The sequence below is a fragment of the Balaenoptera physalus genome, assembly GCF_965194825.1.
Source record: "Balaenoptera physalus genome assembly, chromosome: 16".
Classification (NCBI taxonomy): Eukaryota; Metazoa; Chordata; class Mammalia; order Artiodactyla; family Balaenopteridae; genus Balaenoptera; species Balaenoptera physalus.
In genome coordinates, this window is record NC_138898.1 from 29,908,408 (window position 1) to 29,931,067 (window position 22,660).

General features: G+C 45.6%; 1 protein-coding gene across 3 annotated transcripts; it reads right to left on the bottom strand.

Moving 5' to 3' along the window:
- Positions 1-15,712: 15,712 nt before the first annotated feature.
- On the bottom strand, positions 15,713-22,356 carry CPXM1 (carboxypeptidase X, M14 family member 1). 3 transcript variants are annotated; one of them, XM_082428501.1, is made up of 15 exons: positions 22,266-22,356; positions 21,780-22,069; positions 20,313-20,474; positions 20,018-20,127; positions 19,771-19,910; positions 19,575-19,665; positions 18,799-18,949; positions 18,626-18,714; positions 18,175-18,298; positions 17,891-18,087; positions 17,627-17,806; positions 17,245-17,542; positions 16,929-17,068; positions 16,191-16,293; positions 15,713-16,089 (listed from the first exon to the last, which is right to left on the bottom strand). In XM_082428501.1, the coding sequence occupies exons 2-15, from the start codon at positions 21,949-21,951 to the stop codon at positions 15,851-15,853; spliced, it is 2,196 nt and encodes a 731-aa protein (XP_082284627.1). In that variant the 5' UTR covers positions 21,952-22,069; positions 22,266-22,356; the 3' UTR covers positions 15,713-15,850. The 3 variants fall into 3 exon arrangements, with proteins under 3 accessions (XP_082284627.1, XP_082284628.1, XP_082284629.1); XM_082428502.1 differs by lacking the exon at positions 22,266-22,356 and having other exon boundaries at positions 21,904-21,980; XM_082428503.1 differs by lacking the exons at positions 21,780-22,069; positions 22,266-22,356 and adding an exon at positions 20,642-21,425.
- Between the last annotated feature and the right edge of the window lie 304 nt (positions 22,357-22,660).

Sequence of the window (22,660 nt, forward strand, 5' to 3'; positions counted from 1 at the left end):
GATCACACTTGGAGCTAGACCTCCCACCTCTGCCCATCAGTGAAAAGGAACACCACCCCCTGGGTGTCAACAAAGGTCAAGTGAGAAACTTAGACTTTCTACCTTTGCCTGGCAGCACCCCGCCTTGCCCTGGTAGACTGGTGTCAGAAAAAGCCAGTTAAAATATAAAATTTAGGGGCTTCCCTGGTGGCGCAGTGGTTGAGAATCCTCCTGCCAATGCAGGGGACACGGGTTCAAGCCCTGGCCCGGGAAGATCTCACATGCCGCAGAGCTACTAAGCCTGCGAGCCACAACTACTGAAGCCCGTACACCTAGAGCCCGTCCTCCGCAACAAGAGAAGCCACTGCAATGAGAAGCCCGCGCACTGCAACGAAGAGTAGCCCCCACTCGCTGCAACTAGAGAAAGCCCGCACGCAGCAACGAAGACCCAACGCAGCCAAAAATAAATAAATAAATAAATAAAATATATTAAAAAAAAAAAAAAAGTTAACATTAGTGTCACCCGAGTCCCAGAAGGAAAGAGAAAAAGTTAGGACTGAAAAAATACTTGAAGAAATAACTGAAAAATGTTCACTTCTCACTCAGGTCTTAAGGGCCCCAATCTCTGAGAAAGACAATTCCATATATTTGTGTTTCTTATAAAGCTGTAATTAAAAGAACATCTGTAACTTCAAAGTTCCAAGAAACCTGAGGATTTGGGTCACTACATTGTTCCTGCAATTCCTCCTACACGCAGAGTTTAGTAAGCAATAGTTTGACATTAAATTTTGAGCCTTTGGCCTTTATTTCCTTCACACTTTCCAAACTTTCACAGACTTGGGGGCATTTAGCTTGTGTCTTATCTCACAGGCTAGAACCACCATTGTCTTCCTCTCCATGGATATCAAACAGGTTTCATCTCAAGCACATTCTAGTACATATGGTATCTTTGTTCAAATTAGAAAAAGACGTCCCTTTTTCAAGTAAAACAAACAAAAGAAGTATTATATTATTTGTTTCTTAACAATAATAATTAAGACAAATATACAGGGACTTCCCTGGTGGTCCAGTGGTTAAGACTTCACCTTCCATTGCAGGGGGTGCGAGTTCATACCTGGTCGGGGAGCTAAGGTCCAACATGCCTCGCACCCAAAAAAACAAAATATAAAACAGAAGCAGTATTGTAACAAATTCAGTAAAGATTTTAAAAAATGGTCCACATCAAAAAAAATTCTTAAAAAAAAAAGAAAAGACAAATATACACGAGCACCTGATCCCTCCCAAAGCTGAGAGCATTTTGTGTCACCTGGTACCTGGGCTGGAGGAGTATTCCTAGATGAAGACTGTGTGGTCTCCAGGGACTTCTCTAGTGGTCCAGTGGTAAAGAATCCGCCTTCCAATGCAGGGGTTGTGGATTTGATCCCTGGTCAGGGAATTAAGATCTCACATGCCATGGGGCAACTAAGCCTGCATGCCACTACTACTGAGCTTGTGCGCCTCAACTAGAGCTGGTGTGCTGCAACTACAGAGCCCACATGCTCTGGAACCGCGCGCCACAACTACAGGCCCACGCTCCCTGGAGCCTGTGCGCCACAGCTAGGTAAGAAAAAAACCCACACACTACAACTAGAGAGAAGCCCATGCACCTCAATGAAGAGCCCGCGCACTGCAATGAAAGATCCCACATGCCTCAGTGAAGATCCTGTGTGCCACAGCTAAGACCCAATACAGCCAAAAATAAATTAAATAAATAAATAATAAATAAATGTTTTTTTAAAAAAAAGAATGTGTTGTCTCCAGAATCCAAAGAGGCCACCAGTCACTGTGCTTTCTTCTTTGTGGTGGAGGATGCAAGATGCAGCAATTAGTTTTTTACTTTGGAGGAGATATTGTGGCATGCCCTTGATGAATGGCTCCCATAGGACCTTACCAAAGTGGCAGTTTCCTGAATCTTCATAGGGTTTATTTCCCACCATCTGGAGTTTGTGTGTCTTACCAAGGTCTCTAGTGTGCTAGCCGTGTCATGTTCATCCTGCCCAGCCAGTATGATGTCAGCAATGTAAAGGACCATTGTAGCATTCTGCACGATATACACATGGTCCAGATATATTCAAACTATATTATGATAGAGACCGGGAGAGTTAACACCAGTGTGAAACTCCAAGTGTGTATTTTTGATCATTTATTGTGAACTAGAACTGTTTCTGATCCTCTTTTCTAACTAGGATGGAATTCTAATATGGAATTCACCGTATTAACAAACTAAAAAAGAAAAAAAGAAATGATCATCTCAATAGATGCAGAAAAAAGCATTTGACAAAATCTAACATTCATTCCTGATAAAAATTCTCAGCAAACTAGGATTAGAAGGGAACCTTCGCAACATGATAAGGGGCATCTATAAAAACCTAATAGCTAACGTCAAACTGAATGTTTCCCTCCTAAAATCCACTCTTACCATGCTTGTACTTCTTTGATCTACAGATTTATGTCTTTCACCAAACTTGGGGAGTTTTCAGCCATTGTTACTTAATTCCTATTTGATATAGTACTGGAAGTTCCAGCAAGTGCAATAAGGCAAGAAAAAGAAATAAAATGCTTAATATTGTAAAGGAATAAATAAAATTACCCCTATTGATAGATGATATGATCATCTATGCAGAAAATTCTAGGGAATCTATATTTTTTTAAAGTCCTATATCTAATAAGCAAGTTTAGCAAGGTCACAAGACTTGAGATCAATATACAGTATTCCATCATACTTCAATATATTAGCAATAAGGGGCTTCCCTGGTGGCGCAGTAGTTAAGAATCCACCTGTCAATGCAGGGGACGTGGGTTCAAGCCCTGGTCCGGGAAGATCCCACATGCTGCAGAGCAACAAAGCCCGTGTGCCACAACTACTGAGCCTGTACTCTAGAGCCCGTGAGCCACAACTACTGAGCCACGTGCCACAGCTACTGAAGCCCACGCACCTAGAGCCCATGCTCTGCTACAGCAATGAGAAGCCCGTGCACCACAACGAAGAGTAGCCCCCACTCGCCACAACTGGAGGAAGCCCGCGAGCAGCAACGAAGACCCAACGCAGCCAAAAATAAATAAATAGAATAAATTTAAAAGAAAGAAAAGAAATGTACTTTAAAAAAAGTGTTCCTTAAAAAAAAATATATATATATATATATATATTAGCAATGAACAACTGGAACATGACATTTTTGAAAATAGTAACTATTTTTTTGCTAGGGCTGCCACAGATTGGGTAGCTAAGAGAACAGAAATTTATTTTCTCACAGTTCTAGCTATGAAGTCCAAGATCAAGGTGTTTCAAGATTTCGTTTCTCCTGCCCCATCTCTCCTTGTTTTATTGATGGACGTCTTTCACTGTGTCCTCATATGGCCTTTTCTCTGGGCACACATGTCCCTGGTATCACTCCCTCTTTTTATAAGAACACAAGTCACATTGGATTAGGGCCCACCCATCTGACTTCATTTAGCCTTAATTACCTTTTTAAAGTCTCTATCTCCAAATATAGTAACATTCTGAGGTGTGTGTGGGAGAGGACTTCAACATATGAATTTGAGGGGGACAGAATTCAGTCCATACAGTACCATTTACAATAGCTCCAAAAAAATGAAATACTTGAATATATCTAACAAAACATATACAGGATCTGTATGCTAGAAACTACAAAATGCTAATGAAAGCAATCAAAGAAGAATTAATAAAAGGAAAAACATACCATATTTATAGATTGGAAGACATAGTATATTTAAGATATATATTCTCCCCCAAATTGAACAATAAATTTAATGTAATTCCAATTAAAATTCCAGCAGGACTCTTTGTAGATAGAGACAAGCTAAATCTAAAATGTATATAGGGACTTCCCTCCTGGTCCAGTGGGTAAAACTCCACGCTCCCAATGAAGCAGGCCCGGGTTCCATCCCTGGTCAGGGAACTAGATCCCGCATGCTGCAAATAAGATCCAGTGCAGCCTAAATAAATAAATAAACATTAAAAAAACTTTTAAAAATAAAATGTATATAGAAAGGTAAAGAAACTAGAATAGCCAAAACAATTTTGAAAAAGAAAACAGGGCTTTCCTGGTGGCACAGTGGTTGGGAATCCGCCTGCCAATGCAGGGGACACGGGTTCGAGCCCTGGTCCGGGAGGATCCCACATGCCGCGGAGTAACTAGGCCCATGTGCCACAACTACTGAGCCTGTGCTCTAAAGACCGCGAGCCACAGCTACTGAGCCCGCATGCGACAACTACTGAAGCCCGCGCGGCTACAGCCCGTGCTCCGCAACAGAAGCCACCACAGTGAGAAGACCGTGGACCACAAGGAAGAGTGGCCCCTGCTCACCGCAACTAGAGAAAGCCCACGTGCAGCAACAAAGACCCAACACAGCCAAAAATAAATAAATAAAATAAATAAATTTTAAAAAATAAATAAATTTTTTAAAAAAAGAAAAACAAAGATGTAGGATTCACATTAACCAATTTTTTTGTAGATATTTTTTTAACATCTTTTTTTTTTTTTTTTTTTTTTGGCCACGCTACATGGCATGTGGAATCTTAGTTCCCCGACCAGGGATTGAACCCACACCCCCAGCACTGGGGGTGTGGAGTCTTAACCACTGGACCACCAGGGAAGTCTCTGTAGGGTTTTTTTAATTTAGTTTTTTAATTGTGGTAAAATTTAGCATTGTAATCATTTTTTTTGTTTGTTTTGTTTTGTTTTGTTTTTATTTCCATTACTCTAGGAGGTGGATCAAAAAAGATCTTGCTGTGATTTATGTCAAAGAGTGTTCTTCCTATGTTTTCCTCTAAGAGTTTTATAGTGTCCAGTCTTATATTTAGGTCTCTAATCCATTTTGAGTTTATTTTTGTGTATGGTGTTAGGGAGTATTCTAATTTCATTCTTTTACATGTAGCTGTCCAGTTTTCCCAGCACCACTTATTGAAGAGACTGTCTTTTCTCCATTGTATATCTTTGCCTCCTTTGTCATAGATTAGTTGACCATAGGTGCGTGGGTTAATCTCTGGGCTTTCTATCTTGTTCCATTGATCTATGCTTCTGTTTTTGTGCCAGTACCATATTGTCTTGATTACTGTAGCTTTGTAGTATAGTCTGAAGTCAGGAAGTCTGATTCCTCCAGCTCCATTTTTGGCCTCAAGACTGCTTTGGCTATTCGGGGTCTTTTGGTCTCCATACAAATTTTAAGATGATTTGTTCTAGCTCCGTAAAAAATGCCATTGGTAATTTGATAGGGATTGCATTGAATCTGTAGATTGCTTTGGGTAGTATACTCATTTTCACAATGTTGATTCTTCCAATCCAAGAACATGGTATATCTCTCCATCTGTTGGTATCATCTTTAATTTCTTTCATCAGTGTCTTATAGTTTTCTGCATACAGGTCTTTTGTCTCCCTAGGTAGGTTTATTCCTAGGTATTTTATTCTTTTTGTTGCAATGGTAAATGGGAGTGTTTCCATAATTTCTCTTTCAGATTTTTCATCATTAGTGTATAGGAATGCAAGAGATTTCTGTGCATTCATTTTGTATCCTGCAACTTTACCATATTCATTAATTAGCTCTAGCAGTTTTCTGGTGGCAGTTTTAGGATTCTCTATGTATAGTATCATGTCATCCGCAAACAGTGACAGTTTTACTTCTTCTTTTCCAATTTGTATTCCTTTTATTTCTTTTTCTTCTCTGATTGCCGTGGCTAGGACTTCCAGAACTATGTTGAATAATAGTGGTGAGAGTGGACATCCTTGTCTCGTTCCTGATCTTAGAGGAAATGCTTTCAGTTTTTCACCATTGAGAATGATGTTTGCTGTGGGTTTGTCATATATGGCCTTTATTATGTTGAGGTAGGTTCCCTCTATGCCCACTTTCTGGAGAGTTTTTATCATAAATGGGTGTTGAATTTTGTCAAAAGCTTTTTCTGCATCTATTGAGATGATCATATGGTTTTTATTCTTCAATTTGTTAATATGGTGTATCACATTGATTGATTTGCATATATTGAAGAATCCTTGCATCCCTGGGATAAATCCCACTTGATCGTGGTGTATGATCCTTTTAATGTGTTGTTGGATTCTGTTTGCTAGTATTTTGTTGAGGATTTTTGCATCTATATTCATCAGTGATATTGGTCTGTAATTTTCTTTTTTTGTAGTGTCTTTGTCTGGTTTTGGTATCAGGGTGATGGTGGCCTCATAGAATGAGTTTGGGAGTGTTCCTTCCTCTGCAATTTTTTGGAAGAGTTTGAGAAGGATAGGTGTTAGCTCTTCTCTAAATGTTTGATAGAATTCACCTGTGAAGCCATCTGGTCCTGGACTTTTGTTTGTTGGAAGATTTTTAATCACAGTTTCAATTTCATTACTTGTGATTGGTCTGTTCATATTTTCTGTTTCTTCCTGGTTCAGTCTTGGAAGGTTATACCTTTCTAAGAATTTGTCCATTTCTTCCAGGTTGTCCATTTTATTGGCATAAAGTTGCCTGTAGTAGTCTCTTAGGATGCTTTGTATTTCTGCGGTGTCTGTTGTAACTTCTCCTTTTTCATTTCTGATTTTATTGATTTGAGTCCTCTCCCTCTTTTTCTTGATGAGTCTGGCTAATGGCTTATCAATTTTGTTTATCTTCTCAAAGAACCAACTTTTAGTTTTATTGATCTTTGCTATTGTTTTCTTTGTTTCTATTTCATTTATTTCTGCTCTGATCTTTATGATTTCTTTCCTTCTGCTAACTTTGGGTTTTGTTTGTTCTTCTTTCTCTAGTTTCTTTAGGTGTAAGGTTAGATTGTTTACTTGAGATTTTTCTTGTTTCTTTAGGTAGGCTTGTATAGCTATAAACTTCCCTCTTAGAACTGCTTTCGCTGCATCCCATAGGTTTTGGGTCGTCGTGTTTTCATTGTCATTTGTCTCTAGGTATTTTTTTATTTCCTCTTTGATTTCTTCAGTGATCTCTTGGTTATTTAGTAATGTATTGTTTAGCCTCCATGTGTTTTGTCTTTTTTACATTTTTTTCCCTGTAATTCATTTCTAATCTCATAGCGTTGTGGTCAGAAAAGATGCTTGATATGATTTCAATTTTCTTAAATTTACTGAGGCTTGATTTGTGACCCAAGATGTGATCTATCCTGGAGAATGTTCCATGCGCACTTGAGAAGAACGTGTAATCTGCTGTTTTTGGATGGAATGTCCTATATATATCAATTAAATCTATCTGGTCTATTGTGTCATTTAAAGCTTCTGTTTCCTTATTTATTTTCATTTTGGATCATCTGTCCATTGGTGTAAGTGAGGTGTTAAAGTCCCCCACTATGATTGTGTTACTGTCAATTTCCTCTTTTATAGCTGTTAGCAGTTGCCTTATGTATTGAGGTGCTCCTATGTTGGGTGCGTATATATTTATAATTGTTATATCTTCTTCTTGGATTGATCCCTTGATCATTATGTAGTGCCCTTCCTTGTCTCTTGTAACATTCTTTATTTTAAAGTCTATTTTATCTGATATGAGTATAGCTACTCCAGCTTTCTTTTGATTTCCATTTGCATGGAATATCTTTTTCCATCCCCTCACTTTCAGTCTGTATGTGTCCCTAGGTCTAAAGTGGGTCTCTTGTAGACAGCATATATATTGGTCTTGTTTTTGTATCCATTCAGCCAGTCTATGTCTTTTGGTTGGGGCATTTAATCCATTCACGTTTAAGGTAATTATCAATATGTATGTTCCTATGACCATTTTCTTAATTGTTTTGGGTTTGTTTTTGTAGGTCCTTTTCTTCTCTTGTGTTTCCCACTTAGAGAAGTTCCTTTAGCATTTGTTGTAGAGCTGGTTTGGTGGTGCTGAATTCTCTTAGCTTTTGCTTGTCTGCAAAGCTTTTGATTTCTCCATCAAATCTAAATGAGATCCTTGCCGGGTAGAGTAATCTTGGTTGTAGGTTCTTCCCTTTCATCACTTTAAGTATATCATGCCACTCCCTTCTGGCTTGCAGAGTTTCTGCTGAGAAATCAGCTGTTAACCTTATGGGAGTTCACTTGTATGTTATTTGTCGTTTTTCCCTTGCTGCTTTCAATAATTTTTCTTCGTCTTTAATTTTTGCCACTTTGATTACTATGTGTCTCAGCGTGTTTCTCCTTGGGTTTATCCTGTATGGGACTCTCTGCGCTTCCTGGACTTGGGTGGCTATTTCCTTTCCCATGTTAGGGAAGTTTTCGACTATAATCTCTTCAAATATTTTCTCTGGTCCTTTCTCTCTCTCTCTTCTCCTTCTGGGACCTCTATAATGCGAATGTTTTTGCGTTTAATGTTGTCCCAGAGGTCTCTTAGGCTGTCTTCATTTCTTTTCATTCTTTTTTCTTTAGTCTGTTCCGCAGCAGTGAATTCCACCATTCTGTCTTCCAGGTCACTTATCCGTTCTTCTGCCTCAGTTATTCTGCTATTGATTCCTTCTAGTGTAGTTTTCATTTCAGTTATTGTATTGTTCATCTCTGTTTGTTTGTTCTTTAATTCTTCTAGGTCTTTGTTAATCATTTCTTGCATCTTCTCAATCTTTGCCTCCATTCTTATTCCTAGGTCCTGGATCATCTTCACTATCATTATTCTGAATTCTTTTTCTGGAAGGTTGCCTATCTCCACTTCATTTAGTTGTTTTTCTGGGGTTTTTTCTTGTTCCTTCATCTGGTACATAGCCCTCTGCCTTTTCATCTTGTCTATCTTTCTGTAACTGTGGTTTTTGGTCCACAGGCTGCAGGATTGTAGTTTTTCTTGCTTCTGCTGTCTGCCCTCTGGTGGTTGAGGCTATCTAAGAGGCTTGAGGGGAGGCTCTGGTGGTGGGTAGAGCTGACTCTGTAATCATTTTTAAGTGTACAATCAGTGACATCAAGTACATTCGCAATGTTGTAATGCTGGAAATACTATCTATTTCTAGACCTTTTTTATCATCCCAAACAGAAACATGTACCCATTAAGTTATAACTCCCTATTCCCCTTACCCCCAATCCTTAGTAATCTTTACTCTTTTTTTTTCTTTAAAATTTCTTTAATTTTTATACAATTTTTAAAGGTTACTTTCCATTTGCAGTTATTACAAAATATTGGCCGATTTCCCCATGTTTTACAGTACATCCTTGAGCCTAAAATTACACCCAATAGTTTGTACCTCTCACTCCCCAACCTCTATAATGCCCCTCCCCCTCCCAGTGGTAACCACTAGTTTGTTCTCTGTATCTCTGAGTCTGCTTCTTTTATGCCATATTCACTAGTTTGTTATATTTTTTAGATTCCACATATAAGTGATATCATACAGTATTTATCTTTCTCTGACTTATTTCACTTAGCATAATGCCCTCCATGTCCAACTATGTCACTGCAAATGGCAAAATTTTGTTCTTTTTTATGGCTGAGTAGTATTCCATTGTATATATACATATCACATCTTTATCCATTCACTTAATTTGGTTTCATGTCTTGGCAATTGTAAATGCTGCTGCTATGAACATTGGGGTGCATGCGTCTTTTCAAATTAGTGTTTTTGTTTTTTTCAGATGTATACTCAAGAGGGGAAATGCTGGGTCATATGGTAGTTCTATTTTCAGTTTTTTGAGAAACCTCCATAATGTTTTCCACAGTGGCTACACCAACTTACATTCCCACCAGCAGTGTACGAGGGTTCCCTTTTCTCCACATCCTCACCAACATTAGCTATTTATGTTCTTTTTTATGATAGCCATTCTGACAGGCGTGAGGTGATATCTCACTGTGGTTTTGATTTGTATTTCCCTGATGATTAGCAATGGTGAGTATCTTTTCATGTGCCTGTTGGCCATCTGCATTTCCTCTTTGGAAAAACGTCTCTTCAGTTCTTCTGCCCACTTTTTAATCAGGTTGTTTGGTTTTTTGATATTGAGTTGTATGAAGTAACCTCTATTCTACTTTCTGTCTCTATGAATTTGCCTATTCCAGTACCTCATATAAGAATTATATGGAAACATATAATACTTGTCCTTTTGTGTCTGGCTTATTTCACTTAACATAATGTTTTTTTGCTAACACGTTTTGTCTTTAATGGCACATATCAGAATTTCATTCCTTTTCATGGCTGAGTAATATTCTATTGTGTGTATACTACATTTTGTTTATTCATTCATTCTTTGATGGACACTTGGATTTTGTCTACCTTTTGGCTATTGTGAATAATGCTACTCTGAACATTGGTGTACACATATCTGTTTGAGTTCCTGCTTTAAATTTTTTTGGATATATACCTAGAAGTGGAATTACTGGGTCATTTGGCAATTCTGGTTTTTTAAAAAAAATATTTTATTCCTTTTTAAAATAAATTTATTTATTTTATTTATTTATTTTTGGCTGTGTTGGGTCTTCATTGCTGTGCGTGGGCTTTTCTCTAGTTGTGGAGAGCGGGGACTACTCTTCATTGCTGTGTGCAGTCTTCTCATTGCAGTGGCTTCTCTTGTTGCAGAGCACAGGCTCTAGGCGCGTGGGGTTCGGTAGTTGTGGCTCATGGGCTCCAGAGCACAGGCTCAGTAGTTGTGGCCCACGGGCTTAGTTGCTCCACAGCATGTGGTATCTTCCCAGACCAGGGCTTGAACCCATGTCCCCTGCATTGGCAGGCAGATTCTTAACCACTGCACCACCAGGGAAGCCCTATGTTTAACTTTTTGAGGAACCACTAAACTCTTTTCCACAGCAGCTGTAATATTTTACATTCCCACTAGCAATACACAAGTGTTCCAATTTCTCCACATCATTGCCAAAACTTGTTATTTTCCATTTTATTGCTAATAGCCATCTTAATGGGTGTGAAGTGCTATCTTATTGTGGTTTTGATTTGCATTTCCCTAATGACTAATGATGTTGAGCATCTTTTCATGTACTTATTGGCCATTTGTATATCTTCTTTGAAGAAATGTATTCAAGTCCTTTGTCCATTTTTGAATTAGTTTGTTTTGTTGTTGAGTTGTAGGGGTTCTTTATGTATTCTGGATATTTAAACTTCTGTAAATATTTTCTCCCATTCTGTGTGTTATATTTTCAGTCTTTTGCAGTGTTCTTTGATGCACACAAGTTTTTAACTTTGATGAAGTCTAATTTATCTATTTTTTTCTCTTGTTGCCTGTGCTTTTGATGTCATATCCAAGAAATCATTGACAAACCGAATGTCATGAAGATTTCCCCTTTTTCTTCTAGGAGTTTTATAGTTTTAACTCTTAAGTTTAGATTTTTGATCCATTTTGAGTTAATTTTTGGATATGACATAAGGTAAGAGTCCAACTTCATTCTTTTGCATGTGCATACTACCCAATTGTCAAATGTATCATAGAACTACAGTAGTCAAGACAGTGTGGTATTGGTGAAAGAATAGATGCATACCAATGCAATGGACTAAAAATTCCAGAAGTAGACCCACATCAATACGGTCAACAGATTTTTAACAAAGGTATGAAGGCATTTCAATGTAGAAAGAACAGTCTTTTCACCAAAAGGTGCTGTAAAAAAAATGGACCTCCATATGCAAAAAACAAACAAACAGGGACTTCCCTGGTGGTGCAGTGGTTAAGAATCTGCCTGCCAGTGCAGGGAACACAGGTTCGATCCCTGGTCTGGGAAGATTCCACCTGCCTCAGAGCAACTAAGCCCGTGCACCACGACTACTGAGCCTGCTCTCTAGAGCCCTCGAGCCACAACTACTGAAGACTGTGCACTCTAGGGCCCGTGTGCCACAACTACTGAGCCCATGTGCTGCAACCACTGAAGCCCACGCACTGCAATGAAGAGCATCCCCCGCTCTCTGCAACTAGAGGAAGCCCACGCACAGCAATGAAGACCCAACACACCCAAAAATTTAAAAAGATAAAAAACAAACAAAAACAAAAAACACCTCAATTTACATCTCACATATATAAAAATTAACTCAAAGGGATCATAAACCTAAATGTAATATGTAAAACTATAAAACTCTCAGAAGAAAATATAGGAAAAATATCTTCATGATTTTTGGTCAAAGAATTCTCGGACAGCACACAAAAGTACCATCTATAAAAGAAAAAATTGATAAACTAAACTTTTTAAAATTTAAAACTTCTCTAAAGAAAGAACACTAGCAAGAGAATTAAAAGATAAGCAAGAGATTGGAGAAAATATTCGCAAGTCACTTATCAGACAAAGGACTTATATCCAACTCTCAAAACTCAAAAGTAAGAAAACCACCCAAATTTTTAAATGGACAAAAGATCTCTTTTTTGTCCCTTGTACATGATGAGTCGCTTCTCTCTTGCCACTTTCAAGATTCTCTCTTTGTCTTTGGTTTTTGACAGTTTGATAATATGTCTAGATGTAGAGCTTTTTAGGTTTATCCTGCTGAGAATTCACTGAGCTAAAACAAAGATGTAAGAACAGAAATATGATCAGTGGTTGCCTAGGGTTGGGATGGGAGGAGAGTCTGAATACAAGGGATGGCACAAGTGAATTCTTTATGTCTGTGTCTATGGTGGTGGTTACAAGAATCTTTGTGCATGACTCATTGAAATGTACATCCAAAAAGTGAATTTTATTATATGCAAATTTTTAATAAATGAAAATGGATACTTTTTTTAAAGTACATAAAATGTTCACACAAAGTTTAACATATATTTTTAAGTGAACACCAAAGGATTCTCATCAGGTAAAGAAAAAAACTGTTACTAGCACTTCAGAAGCCTCCCCACCCCCTGCCATGTTCTCCTCCTTGACTGTTGCTCCATTGATCCTCCCAGAATCAATCACTATCCTAACTTTTATCATAATCATATCCTTGCTTTTATTATTTTATGCAGTCCATAAACAATGTAATTTTCCTTTTGTGCTTTGCTTATTTCACTCAAAATTGTTTTTGTGAGTCATCCATGTTGTATATAGTGGTTGTTTGTTTTCATCCTGTATACAATTCCATTGTATAAATGTACCATATTTTACTCTCCAGTCTACTCTTGATGGATTTTTGGGTTGATTCCAATTTGAGTCTATTGTAACTAAAGCTGCTATATGCATTCACATATCTTTTTGTACATGTGCAAGGGTTTCCCTACAGTATATATTATATACCCAGGAATAGGGGCATGTGTGCCTTCAGTTTTACTAGATTACGCTGAGTGTTCTTCATCTTGTCATATACGTCAAGCGTAATGCAAAGACAAACACCTCTAATGACACGTGGTACAGACACAAATCAGGGTTTATTGGAGGGAACTTCTCGGCAAAGAGCTGGGATCATGCATATAATGCCTCAAAGTCCCATTATCCAAAAGATGGCTTGCTAGGCCAGGAAGGGCTGATCTCGCTGTTAAAAGAGCAGGAGAGGGGCCCCATTCTCATGCCACTTTGCATATTTATGAGGAAAGTAGAAGGAACCTTGGAATCCCTTGACAACTATGTAACAGAGGGAGTTTTCTGGCCAGGGAAATGTCTTACTAGAAATGGGGGAAATCCAGAGCTTGAGTTCACATGTCATTTCAGTTACGCTGAACTAGCTGTTTCTAGGGTACCTAAGAGAGAAGGGAAAGATTCACTGGAAACTTCCAGCAGACAAGGCTAGCTGTGTTCAGTTATATCATTATACAATGTCCCTTTCTGTCTCTGGTAATTTTCTTTGCCCTGAAGTCAACTTTATCTGATATTAAGATAGCCACTCCTGCTTTCCTTTAATTAATGTCTGCATGATACATCTTTTTTTATCCTTCTACTTTCAAGGTGCCCATATCTTTACACTTGGAGTTTGTTGTAATTACAGTTGAGTCATGTCTTCTAATTTACTGTGCCAATAAGCTGTGCACTTATGTGTACTTTTGATTATATATATTAAACTTCGATGAATAAATTTTTTTTTTTTTTTGTAAAGAGTTATGCTGTATAAGAAGCATTGGAGGTGGGGAGAAAAGGAGCAGGGAGATGGGAGATGTGGTACTAAATCCCTCATGGTGATCTGAGATTGAAAATGAGAGACAGGCAGAGACAGAGACAATACAACAGCCCAGCACTAGGCAAAGCTTACATAATAGGCTACATGGATGTCTTTGTGCCATAGTTTGCCTGTCAGTATTTGCCACATTCCTGCCCTTGCAAGCTCTCCTCTGAATTGCAGGGGGCTTAAGGTGCCTGGAAACTATATTTTGTGGACTTCTTTGCAAACTAGGTTACGGTTAGATTTTGCCAGTGGACTTCATAGGTTGGAGATTAGAAAGTGGAAGGAAGGGAGAAATCTTTCTGACTCCAGCCACAGCAGGCGACCACAAGTGATCACAGCTGGCTACTGGTGGCCACAGGTGATTGTGGGCTCCAGCACCAGCACCAACATCAGGCTTATAAACACCAGACCAAGATTTTCCTCGTGGCGCAGTGGTTAAGAATCCACCTGCCGGGGTTTCCCTGGTGGTGCAGTGGTTCAGAATCTGCCTGCCGGTGCAGGGGTTCGAGCCCTGGTCTGGGAGGATCCCACATGCCGCGGAGTGGCTAGGACCGTGAGCCACAATTACTGAGCCTGTGCTCCGCAACAAGAGAGGCCGCGATAGTGAGAGGCCCGTGCACCGCGATGAGGAGTGGCCCCCACTTGCCGCAACTGGAGAAGGCCCTCGCACAGAAACGAGGACCCAACACAGCCAAAAATAAATAAATAAATTAAAAAAAAAAAAAAAGAATCCACCTGCCAATGCAGGGAACATGGGTTTGAGCCCTGGTCCAGGAAGATCCCACATGCCGTGGAGCAACTAAGCCTGCGTGCCACAACTACTGAAGCCCGCACGCCTAGAGCCCCTGCTCCGCAACAAGAGAAGCCACCGCACTGAGAAGCCCGTGCACCTCAAGAGTAGCCCCCACTCGCCACAACTAGAGAAAGCCCACGCGAAGCAACAAAGACCCAACACAGCCAAAAAAAACTAACAAACAAAAAACCCAAACCAAGGGTGTTATCAGCTTCCTGATTTCTAAGTAAAACTCCCTTCTCCCTTTTTTTCATCCAGCTCTTTCAACACCTTTATACCCAATGTCCAGCATTAAATTCCCCTCTTCTTGAAATACCTAGAGTGGGTTATTTTCCTGGCAAGGTACTGACCGACACATAACTTCCCCTTCAGTCTGAAAGAAACGAATCGAATGCTGTCATTTACCAACACTCCAAAAATGGCTGGTGAAGCAAACCCAAATGCTCTCAGCTGTTCTAGCTCTGGTTTTCTCCTTGGAGCTGTCCCTGTCCATGCTCCGACACCATACCTGCCTCCCACCTGAACTTCGAGAACCGTCACCTCTGTTGCATCCTGACTGAACCGCAGCGCTGTATTCCACTCCCATGTGTACACCTCCCCGGTCTCTGCTCCCACAGCAGCCAGCCTCCACCTTGGCACGCCTGTCCCCTCTCTTGACTGGGAGCCCCAGGAGGTTGATGGGCACTGTTTACCCTTGACTCCTTGCATGCTTGGCACTGAGCAGGTGCTTACAGAACGTTTAACAGCACCAAGTGGCGTCTGCCGCAGAAGTTGATGGGTTGAAGAGTTGCTCTGCCAAGCCCTGGTTGAGGAAGAACCAGTGGAGGTGGGATCCTCTTTCCACACTATTTTTCAAGAAGTCAACTGATGAGAGTATGCAAGTGTGTGCAGAATAGGATCGGGGAAGCTGAGGCCTGGCCCAGGTGGAGGACTTGCGACATACAGACCACAGGAAGATTGGCTGAGGTACCAAATAGCTTTAATGAGCCTAAGCACCTTTCCCCCTACTTGGTCCCTCCCTCCCAACTCTCCAAGCCCCCTCCTTCAGTTCTGGACAGGTCCAGCCTGCCCAAGGCTCTGGGGCTCTTCGGCTAGAGGTGTTAATTCTGTCCCCTCAGCCGCTCCAGCCGCCTCCGAAGGTCCGGGGGCACCTTGGCCCCAGCTGCCAGCAGCTCTCGAAGTCTCTGTTTGGGAGTCTTGGTGAGGTGGAAATTGCAGGGCACAGGGCCCTCTTCAAAGGTGACCCGACAGCTCCGAGTCGCTGTGTGGTAGCCCTCAGCACTGGCAGTCACCACATAGTCCCCTGGGGTCAGCAGGCGCCAATAATCCCCGCCCCATGCTGAGAGGAGTGAAGGGCAAGATCAGGGTCCAGTGGTCCTCAGCTTCTGACCGGGCTAAAGCCTCCCCCACTTCCCCCCATCCCCTCCCCCACACACCCACCCGTTGTTACATCATGGTTAATCCCATCCACGGCAATGACAGCATCAGCAATCCCAATCTCCGTGTCCTTGTCCTTCACAACTCCGGCAATGCCCATGCGCACCTGTGTGGGAAAAGGTTATCAAAACCCCTTTCCTTCTGTGTGAAAATGTGGCCTTCAGTTCATTTTCTGGCTCTGTTCCCCACAAATTTGATAGAGGTGGTGCGTCTACTCTGTTCCTACGTGACAATACTCTGGTGAAAGTATCTCCTGATTGACAAATTGCACCTGGATTGGGAGAACTATAAACGCCTGGCAGGAGGGCATATCTATGGGCTTTCCCGAGTTCAGTGACTCTTGTTATTGGCCTTGTGTTTTAGAACTCTTGGAAACTATACTTACGGAGTCAAAGTGAAAAGTGAAGTGTCTATGCCAGGGCATTTCCTGCACTTGCAAAATCGGACTCTTTTCTGAGAACAGCTCTGGGTCAGCTCTATGGACAATTGCCTGGACTGCTGTCAGGTCTATTCCCACCTGCTAACAATGTCTTATGCCACCCCGCTGGCAAACTGTGATTCCTGTCCTGTATCCCTCCAAGTCAATCTGATGCTGAGTGAGTGTGACCCATGGCACCTGTGAGTCAGAATGCTCAGCCTGACCTTAGGCTCAGCTCCCTATTGGGAGCTGCATCAACATGGAGAAGAGACCAGTCAGGAGTGACTCAGGCAGGCTGGGCACAGGGGGGATTCAGGTCCGACCTGTTCCAGGTAGGTGAGAAGGGCATCTTTGTTGTTCTCCCACTCCTGGGGCAGCTCGTTCTCGTGAGGGAACTTGTCACAGGACAGCTCCACAGTGACCTCAAAGCAGTTGGTGTGTAGGTAGCTGAAGTCATTCATGCCTAGGGGTACCGCAGACACTGGAGCCTAAAGGGGCGGGATGGGAGCCCTGCCCTCCTGGTGCCCTCCTCTGGGAGACACTTCCTGGTGACAGTTGACACCAGTGGTTATGTGAGAGCAGACTGTCTTATTGGGCAGAGTTATGGGGACAGAGCTAACCCCACCCTTGGGCACATACTCCCAGGAACTGTGTGCCAGTCAGCCCCGTTGATGATGTTGCCATACAAGGAGAAGTCCTGGCTGTGGCAGGGTCGGCGATCTGGGTCCTGCATTGCCCAATTAGTGCCAGCATAGACAGTGCTGAGCCAGCGAAACACTGCCTCATCTGGGGTGGGCGTGAGTTCGCGGGCAGCCCACGGAGTCCGAGTCATGTCGAAGGGGTAGGACACCACGAGCTCACCCCCGTGGAGGTTGGCACTTAGCACAAAAGGGATCCGCTCCATCCACTTGATCACTGCCCGCGTTTCAGGAGCCACCTGGACAAGGGCAGGTCAGGGGGGTGGGAGACAGAGACAAAGGCCCCTAGGGTGGCCCTCCACCACTGCCCCCAGAATACTCACAGTGGCATTGGGCAGGGTGTAGTAAGTAGGCAGTGGCAGGTGATGGTTGGGGACACTGTCAGGCACCAGCCCATCATCCTCTGCTTCCCACAGTGGTGTGTTGAGGTCAGCAAAATTATGGTTAAGGTCAATGCCCTGATGGTTCCAGCGGCCCTCTGCCCAGCCCACCAGCTCCGAGCCCTGCCAGGGACGAGGTTTGTTCAAGCCAAGCAGGCTCCAGGCACCATGACAGGAGCAGGCTGGCCCTCGGGCCAAGTGGCCTACCCGGCGGAAGGCAGTCTCATAGCCGTCAGGGTTCATGGAGGGCAGCAGGTGAATGCGCGTCTCGGTGAGCAGCCGGGTCACCCGCGGGTCCCCTCTCAGGAACTCACGGCACAGGAACTGCATTAGGAGCAGGAGCAACTCCCGCCCCAGGGCCTCATTCCCATGCATGCCGGCCACGTAGCGCACCTCAGGCTCTCCTGGGAGCACACAGGTGCTCGCAACTGGCTCATGCCCCTGCCCCTCCCTGCCGCTGTGCCCACCTCTCCCACCCCACCTGCCAGTACCCAGCTCATGCTCCCCAGGCTGGTCCGACATTTCCATCACATACAGCTTCAAGCCCTGGTGGCTCCTCCCAATGCTGTAGACGCGGGTGATGTTGGGGCATTGCTCGTTCACCTGCTTCATCAGCTGCGGGGCGGAGTGCACCTCCCATGGTGCAGGGCATGGGAAGATCAGACCCAGGGGTCAGACCACATGTGGCCACGGAAGGACTTCGAAAGCTTGTGGTGGCCCATACAGATGGGGACACCACGGCACAGTACAGGAGTGGGCAGCAGCAGACCAGAAGGAAGGGTCAGAATAAGGGAGGCGCCATAACAAGGGAAATTGGGGCAGTTTAGGGGTCAACAGGAGGGTGAGATGAGGGAGGACACGAGGGCAATCATAGCCAGTTATGCCCTGGTAGGCGGGGGACCTGAGATGGGCAGATCCTCCCTCTTGGGTCATAGGGGTTACCTTCCTCATGGCTTTATAATCATGATGCCGGAAGTCCAGTGTGTCGGAGGATCCCAGCACAGGGACCTCAGGGAGCAGACCATTAGGATCTGGTAGAGGATGAGTTCCCAATAAAGGGGGAGTTCCCAGTGGAGGGTGCGCCCTGCCCATCCAACCCTTGTCTTACAGCCCACCTGACACTGGGCAGGCCAGGATCTCTGCCCGGAGGCAGGATGCACCTCCCTGGAGCCAGGTCTGGGGCAGCAGGCGAATGAAACGGGCCACCTGCGGCTCAGGCAGGAGGTTCAGCACTGGTGTCTCTGGGTCCGAATTGGCAGGAAATACCTGGGGGCATCAAGTCCTTTGTAAGGGTGGCTTGAACCCCAGCAGCCTGGCGGAGGGCCCAGGGAAGGAGCTCAGGCCGCTGAGCTCACTGGAAAATCCACCCCAGTAGGCTCAGCTGGAGACTTGCCCACTGTGTCAAACACAGACCGCTGCCCACAGCCTTTGCCAGCAGGCAGCCCTAGGCAGCCACGCTTTCCGTTTTGGTCACAGCTCATTAAACCAATATGGCCATGTGACTCAGGAGCAGCCAATCCTGAAGCTGGCCAGGACCCCACACTGTAGCCTGGGGTAAAAAGGGGTCATTGAGATGGGGAAGCCAGAGCTATGAGGAGGTGAGAAGTGATGCAAGGACCAGGGGCCCATCACCAGAAAGGGTGTTCCAGCAGGAGGCTGTGGCATGGAGGAAGTATTTGGGGAGGATACAGGCATGATCCAAAGCAGCCTGCCTCCCAAGGCTGTCTGCTGAGTGCCACCCATCCTGACAACCACCCCCTTTCTCCTGGGATGCCCAAGTGGACACCTGTTCCTTGTCCTCAGAGGAGCCCCAGCCCAGCCCAGCACCCTACAGTGGGCCAGGAGCCCAACTCCCAGCATAGAGGGCCCCAGCCACCATGGGACCTCTCACCGCGTCCATCCCACTGCTGCGATTCTTACTCCCCCACCAGGTAAGACTGTCATTGCTGAACTGGACCTTGTATGATGTGACCCAGTCATACCTGGCAGGAAAGATGGGTAGAGATCATGGGTGGCTCCCAGGACTCCCACCCCAGTCCTCCTGAGTCTGCCCATGACTTCCCTGGTCTGGAGATGTCCTGCCTCACCTCCAGATGGAGTTCCTGCCCTGTGTGATAATGCCTGAGAAGCGGGTGGGGTGCCTAGCATCCACCTGAAGCCATGGCTTGGCATCCTGCTGCTCGGCACACCAGGCCCCATCAAAAAGATCACCATCCTCCAGGCCTGACTGTGGACACAGGACATAGTAATCAGAACCAGGTAGGCAGTATGGGGTAAGCCTTAACCAAAGGTGGGAGGGGCAAGTAAGTAGGTCCTAAGGGTTGCCTTGCTGACCTGGATGTTGAGCCGTCCTCGGTGTGGTCCAAGACCAAAGGACTGGCTGCTAGATGCATCGAGCTGGTTATCTGAAACTCGCAGGGACTCCAGGCCCAAAGGGGGACAGTCTGGGACAGGGACAGAGCAGTAAAATGGGACCAGAGAAAGAGGGGTCAGGGCACGTAGGAAGCTAAGCCTAAGCTTGCCCGTGTGTTGGACAGGCTGGGGGCATGTCTATGCCCAGGAGACCAAGAGCTACATTAGTTTTTGCCCGAGACTGCAAGTCTGGGCAGGGCCCCTGGAACGGTGGTACCTGGTTCTTGCTTCTCGGGGAGGTCAAGGGTCCTTGCAGGGCTGGTGGTCACTGAAGCCCTGGCAGTCACCGGGGGTCTCGGGGGAGTTAGCTTCTTTCGCTTCTTCATGATGATCTTTTTCTTCTTGATGACTCGAATCCGGACATGCTGTTCTGAGGTCCCTGGGGACCAAGGAGGCAGAGCGCCAGGGAAGGAAAGGATGACACGAAACCCCAGATGGAGAGGTCTGCCAGCCCAAGAAAGCCTGCAAGTCCACAACAGGCCCCACCACACATATCCAAGAACCTTGGCATGGACTTAAAGGCCCGCAGGCTGACCCCGAACCTACCTCTCCAGCCACTTCCTTGATTCCTTCTCCCCTCTGACGGCTTGGCCCTCACCAATAGAGAGCTACACTGCCACTAGGAACTATCTGCTTACTCCAAAGAGCTGAATTTGGTTCTTTAACTCCTTCTTTGCCTGGCTGTCCCCTCCCCTGTCATCCACCACCTTTGATTTTATTGCCTAATTCCCATTCTTCCTTTGCATCTCAGCCCAGATGCACTTCAAGGAGCCTTCCTTAGCTCCAGACTCGGTCTCATGCCCCAAAGCCTCTGTACCACCTCCATCATTATGTTTGCCGTCTGAGCTGAGATGTCCCGTCCTCAAATCCATGTCTGCCCGGGTGCTCAGGCTGTCCAGAGCTGGACCCCTGCCCTGCCTGCCCTTCAGTACAAAGCATTCATTGCACAGGGCAGGTGCCACTAGTTCCCCACCAGCCTAGCTCCACAGATGCCCCTAGAACATGCTGTACATTTTTGTGTTAGGTGCCCTGTGCCTTTGCACAGACTGTTTCCTTCTTGGCTGCCCTCCTCTTCAGCTCTTCCTAATTCAGAGATACCCTTCAGGACCAGTTCCACTTGCCTCTCCCAAGAAGCCCTCCTAGGCTGCCAATCCCCTTGCTTTCCTCCTCTCTTACTCCCACATCTGAAAAGGTGGGAAGTCAGGCAGCCTTCCCCCTCCCCTCCCCAGGCAGTGCCACGTTCCTCCTGGCAGAGAGCTCTTCCTCCCTTCCTCGGTTCTTTCCTTCCAGCCCCTGCCCTCAAGCTCTTTCCCACAGTCTTGCTCTGCACCCTCCTCCTTTGTCTGCACCTCTTTCTCCCCTCCTCCTGGCTCTGGCCTCAGTTTCCTCATCTGTGAAAAGGGAAAGTTTGGGGCTGGAAGAGGCAGCATCCAACTGGCTCCTGTCCCAGGACTGCTGACTTGGTTTGGCAGGGAACTGGGGCTGCTGACTCAGCAGCCATTGTACTGGGCGGGGAGTGTGTGTGCGTGGGGAAGGGTTGCCACACAGGCGCTGGGCACGGAGTGTGGCGTGTGTGGCATGTGTGGGGTGTGTGTGCGCGTGCTGGGGAGGGGTCGCCACACGGGGGGCGGAGGAGTGGGACAACCGGCCCGCGGAAGAAGCGGGCCGTGGGTCGGGAGCTCACCGTTCTCGTTCCCAGCGGACAGCTCTGCCTGGCTGCTACGCGGGGCCGGGGTGGAGACCGGGGCCTCGGTGGTCGTGGGCGACGCCAGGCCCAGCACCGAGGCGCCGGACGCCCCCAGACTCACCCCGACGGCAGGCGCGAAGGTGGCCAAGGCGAGCAGGAGACACCACATGGCGAGGTCCAAAGCGAGGACACGCGCTGGGCCCGCGATGGCCGGTGGGTTCGCCTCTTCCTGCTGGGGCTCGGGAGCCCCCCGCCCCTTCCTGCCGCCGCCGCACGCCCCCTGCGGCCTTCGACACGCCCACAGCCTGCTAGTTGGCCTCGGACCCAGGAGCCGAGGGGTGGGCAGGGGAGGGGAGGAAGATAGGGGAGGGGAGAGGAAGGAAGGGGCGGGGAGGGGCCAGGGCTGCAGCCCAGGGTCTCCGCACCCGCCGACCCTCCCCCTCCCTCTCTGCCCCGCGCCCCAGCCCCCCGCACCGAACTCACCCGCCTCTCTCGGCAAAGACCCTGCACCCTGGATTCCACGCGATCCTGTGCGCCCGTCCCACAGTGGGCACTTACTGTGTACCATGCCCCGTGCCAGGCGCTTTACCCGTGGCCTCTCAGACAAATCTCATCTTACAAACTGGTAAACTGAGGCTCAGGGCGGCTAACTGACTTAGCCTAGGTAGCGAAGCCGAGAACTTTGGGAAGGAAACTACAACCCGAGAGGGAAATTTATCCAAAGTCAGAACCCCCTGCCTGGACGGGTGGGACGGAAAGAAGGGTGAGAGGAAACTGAGGCGGCGGCTGGGGTACGGGGTGGGGGAGGGCTAGCTCTCCAGGAATCCTTCTGAAGGACACCCAAAGGGCCCAGCTAGAGGCGGTGCTTCCCACCCCCC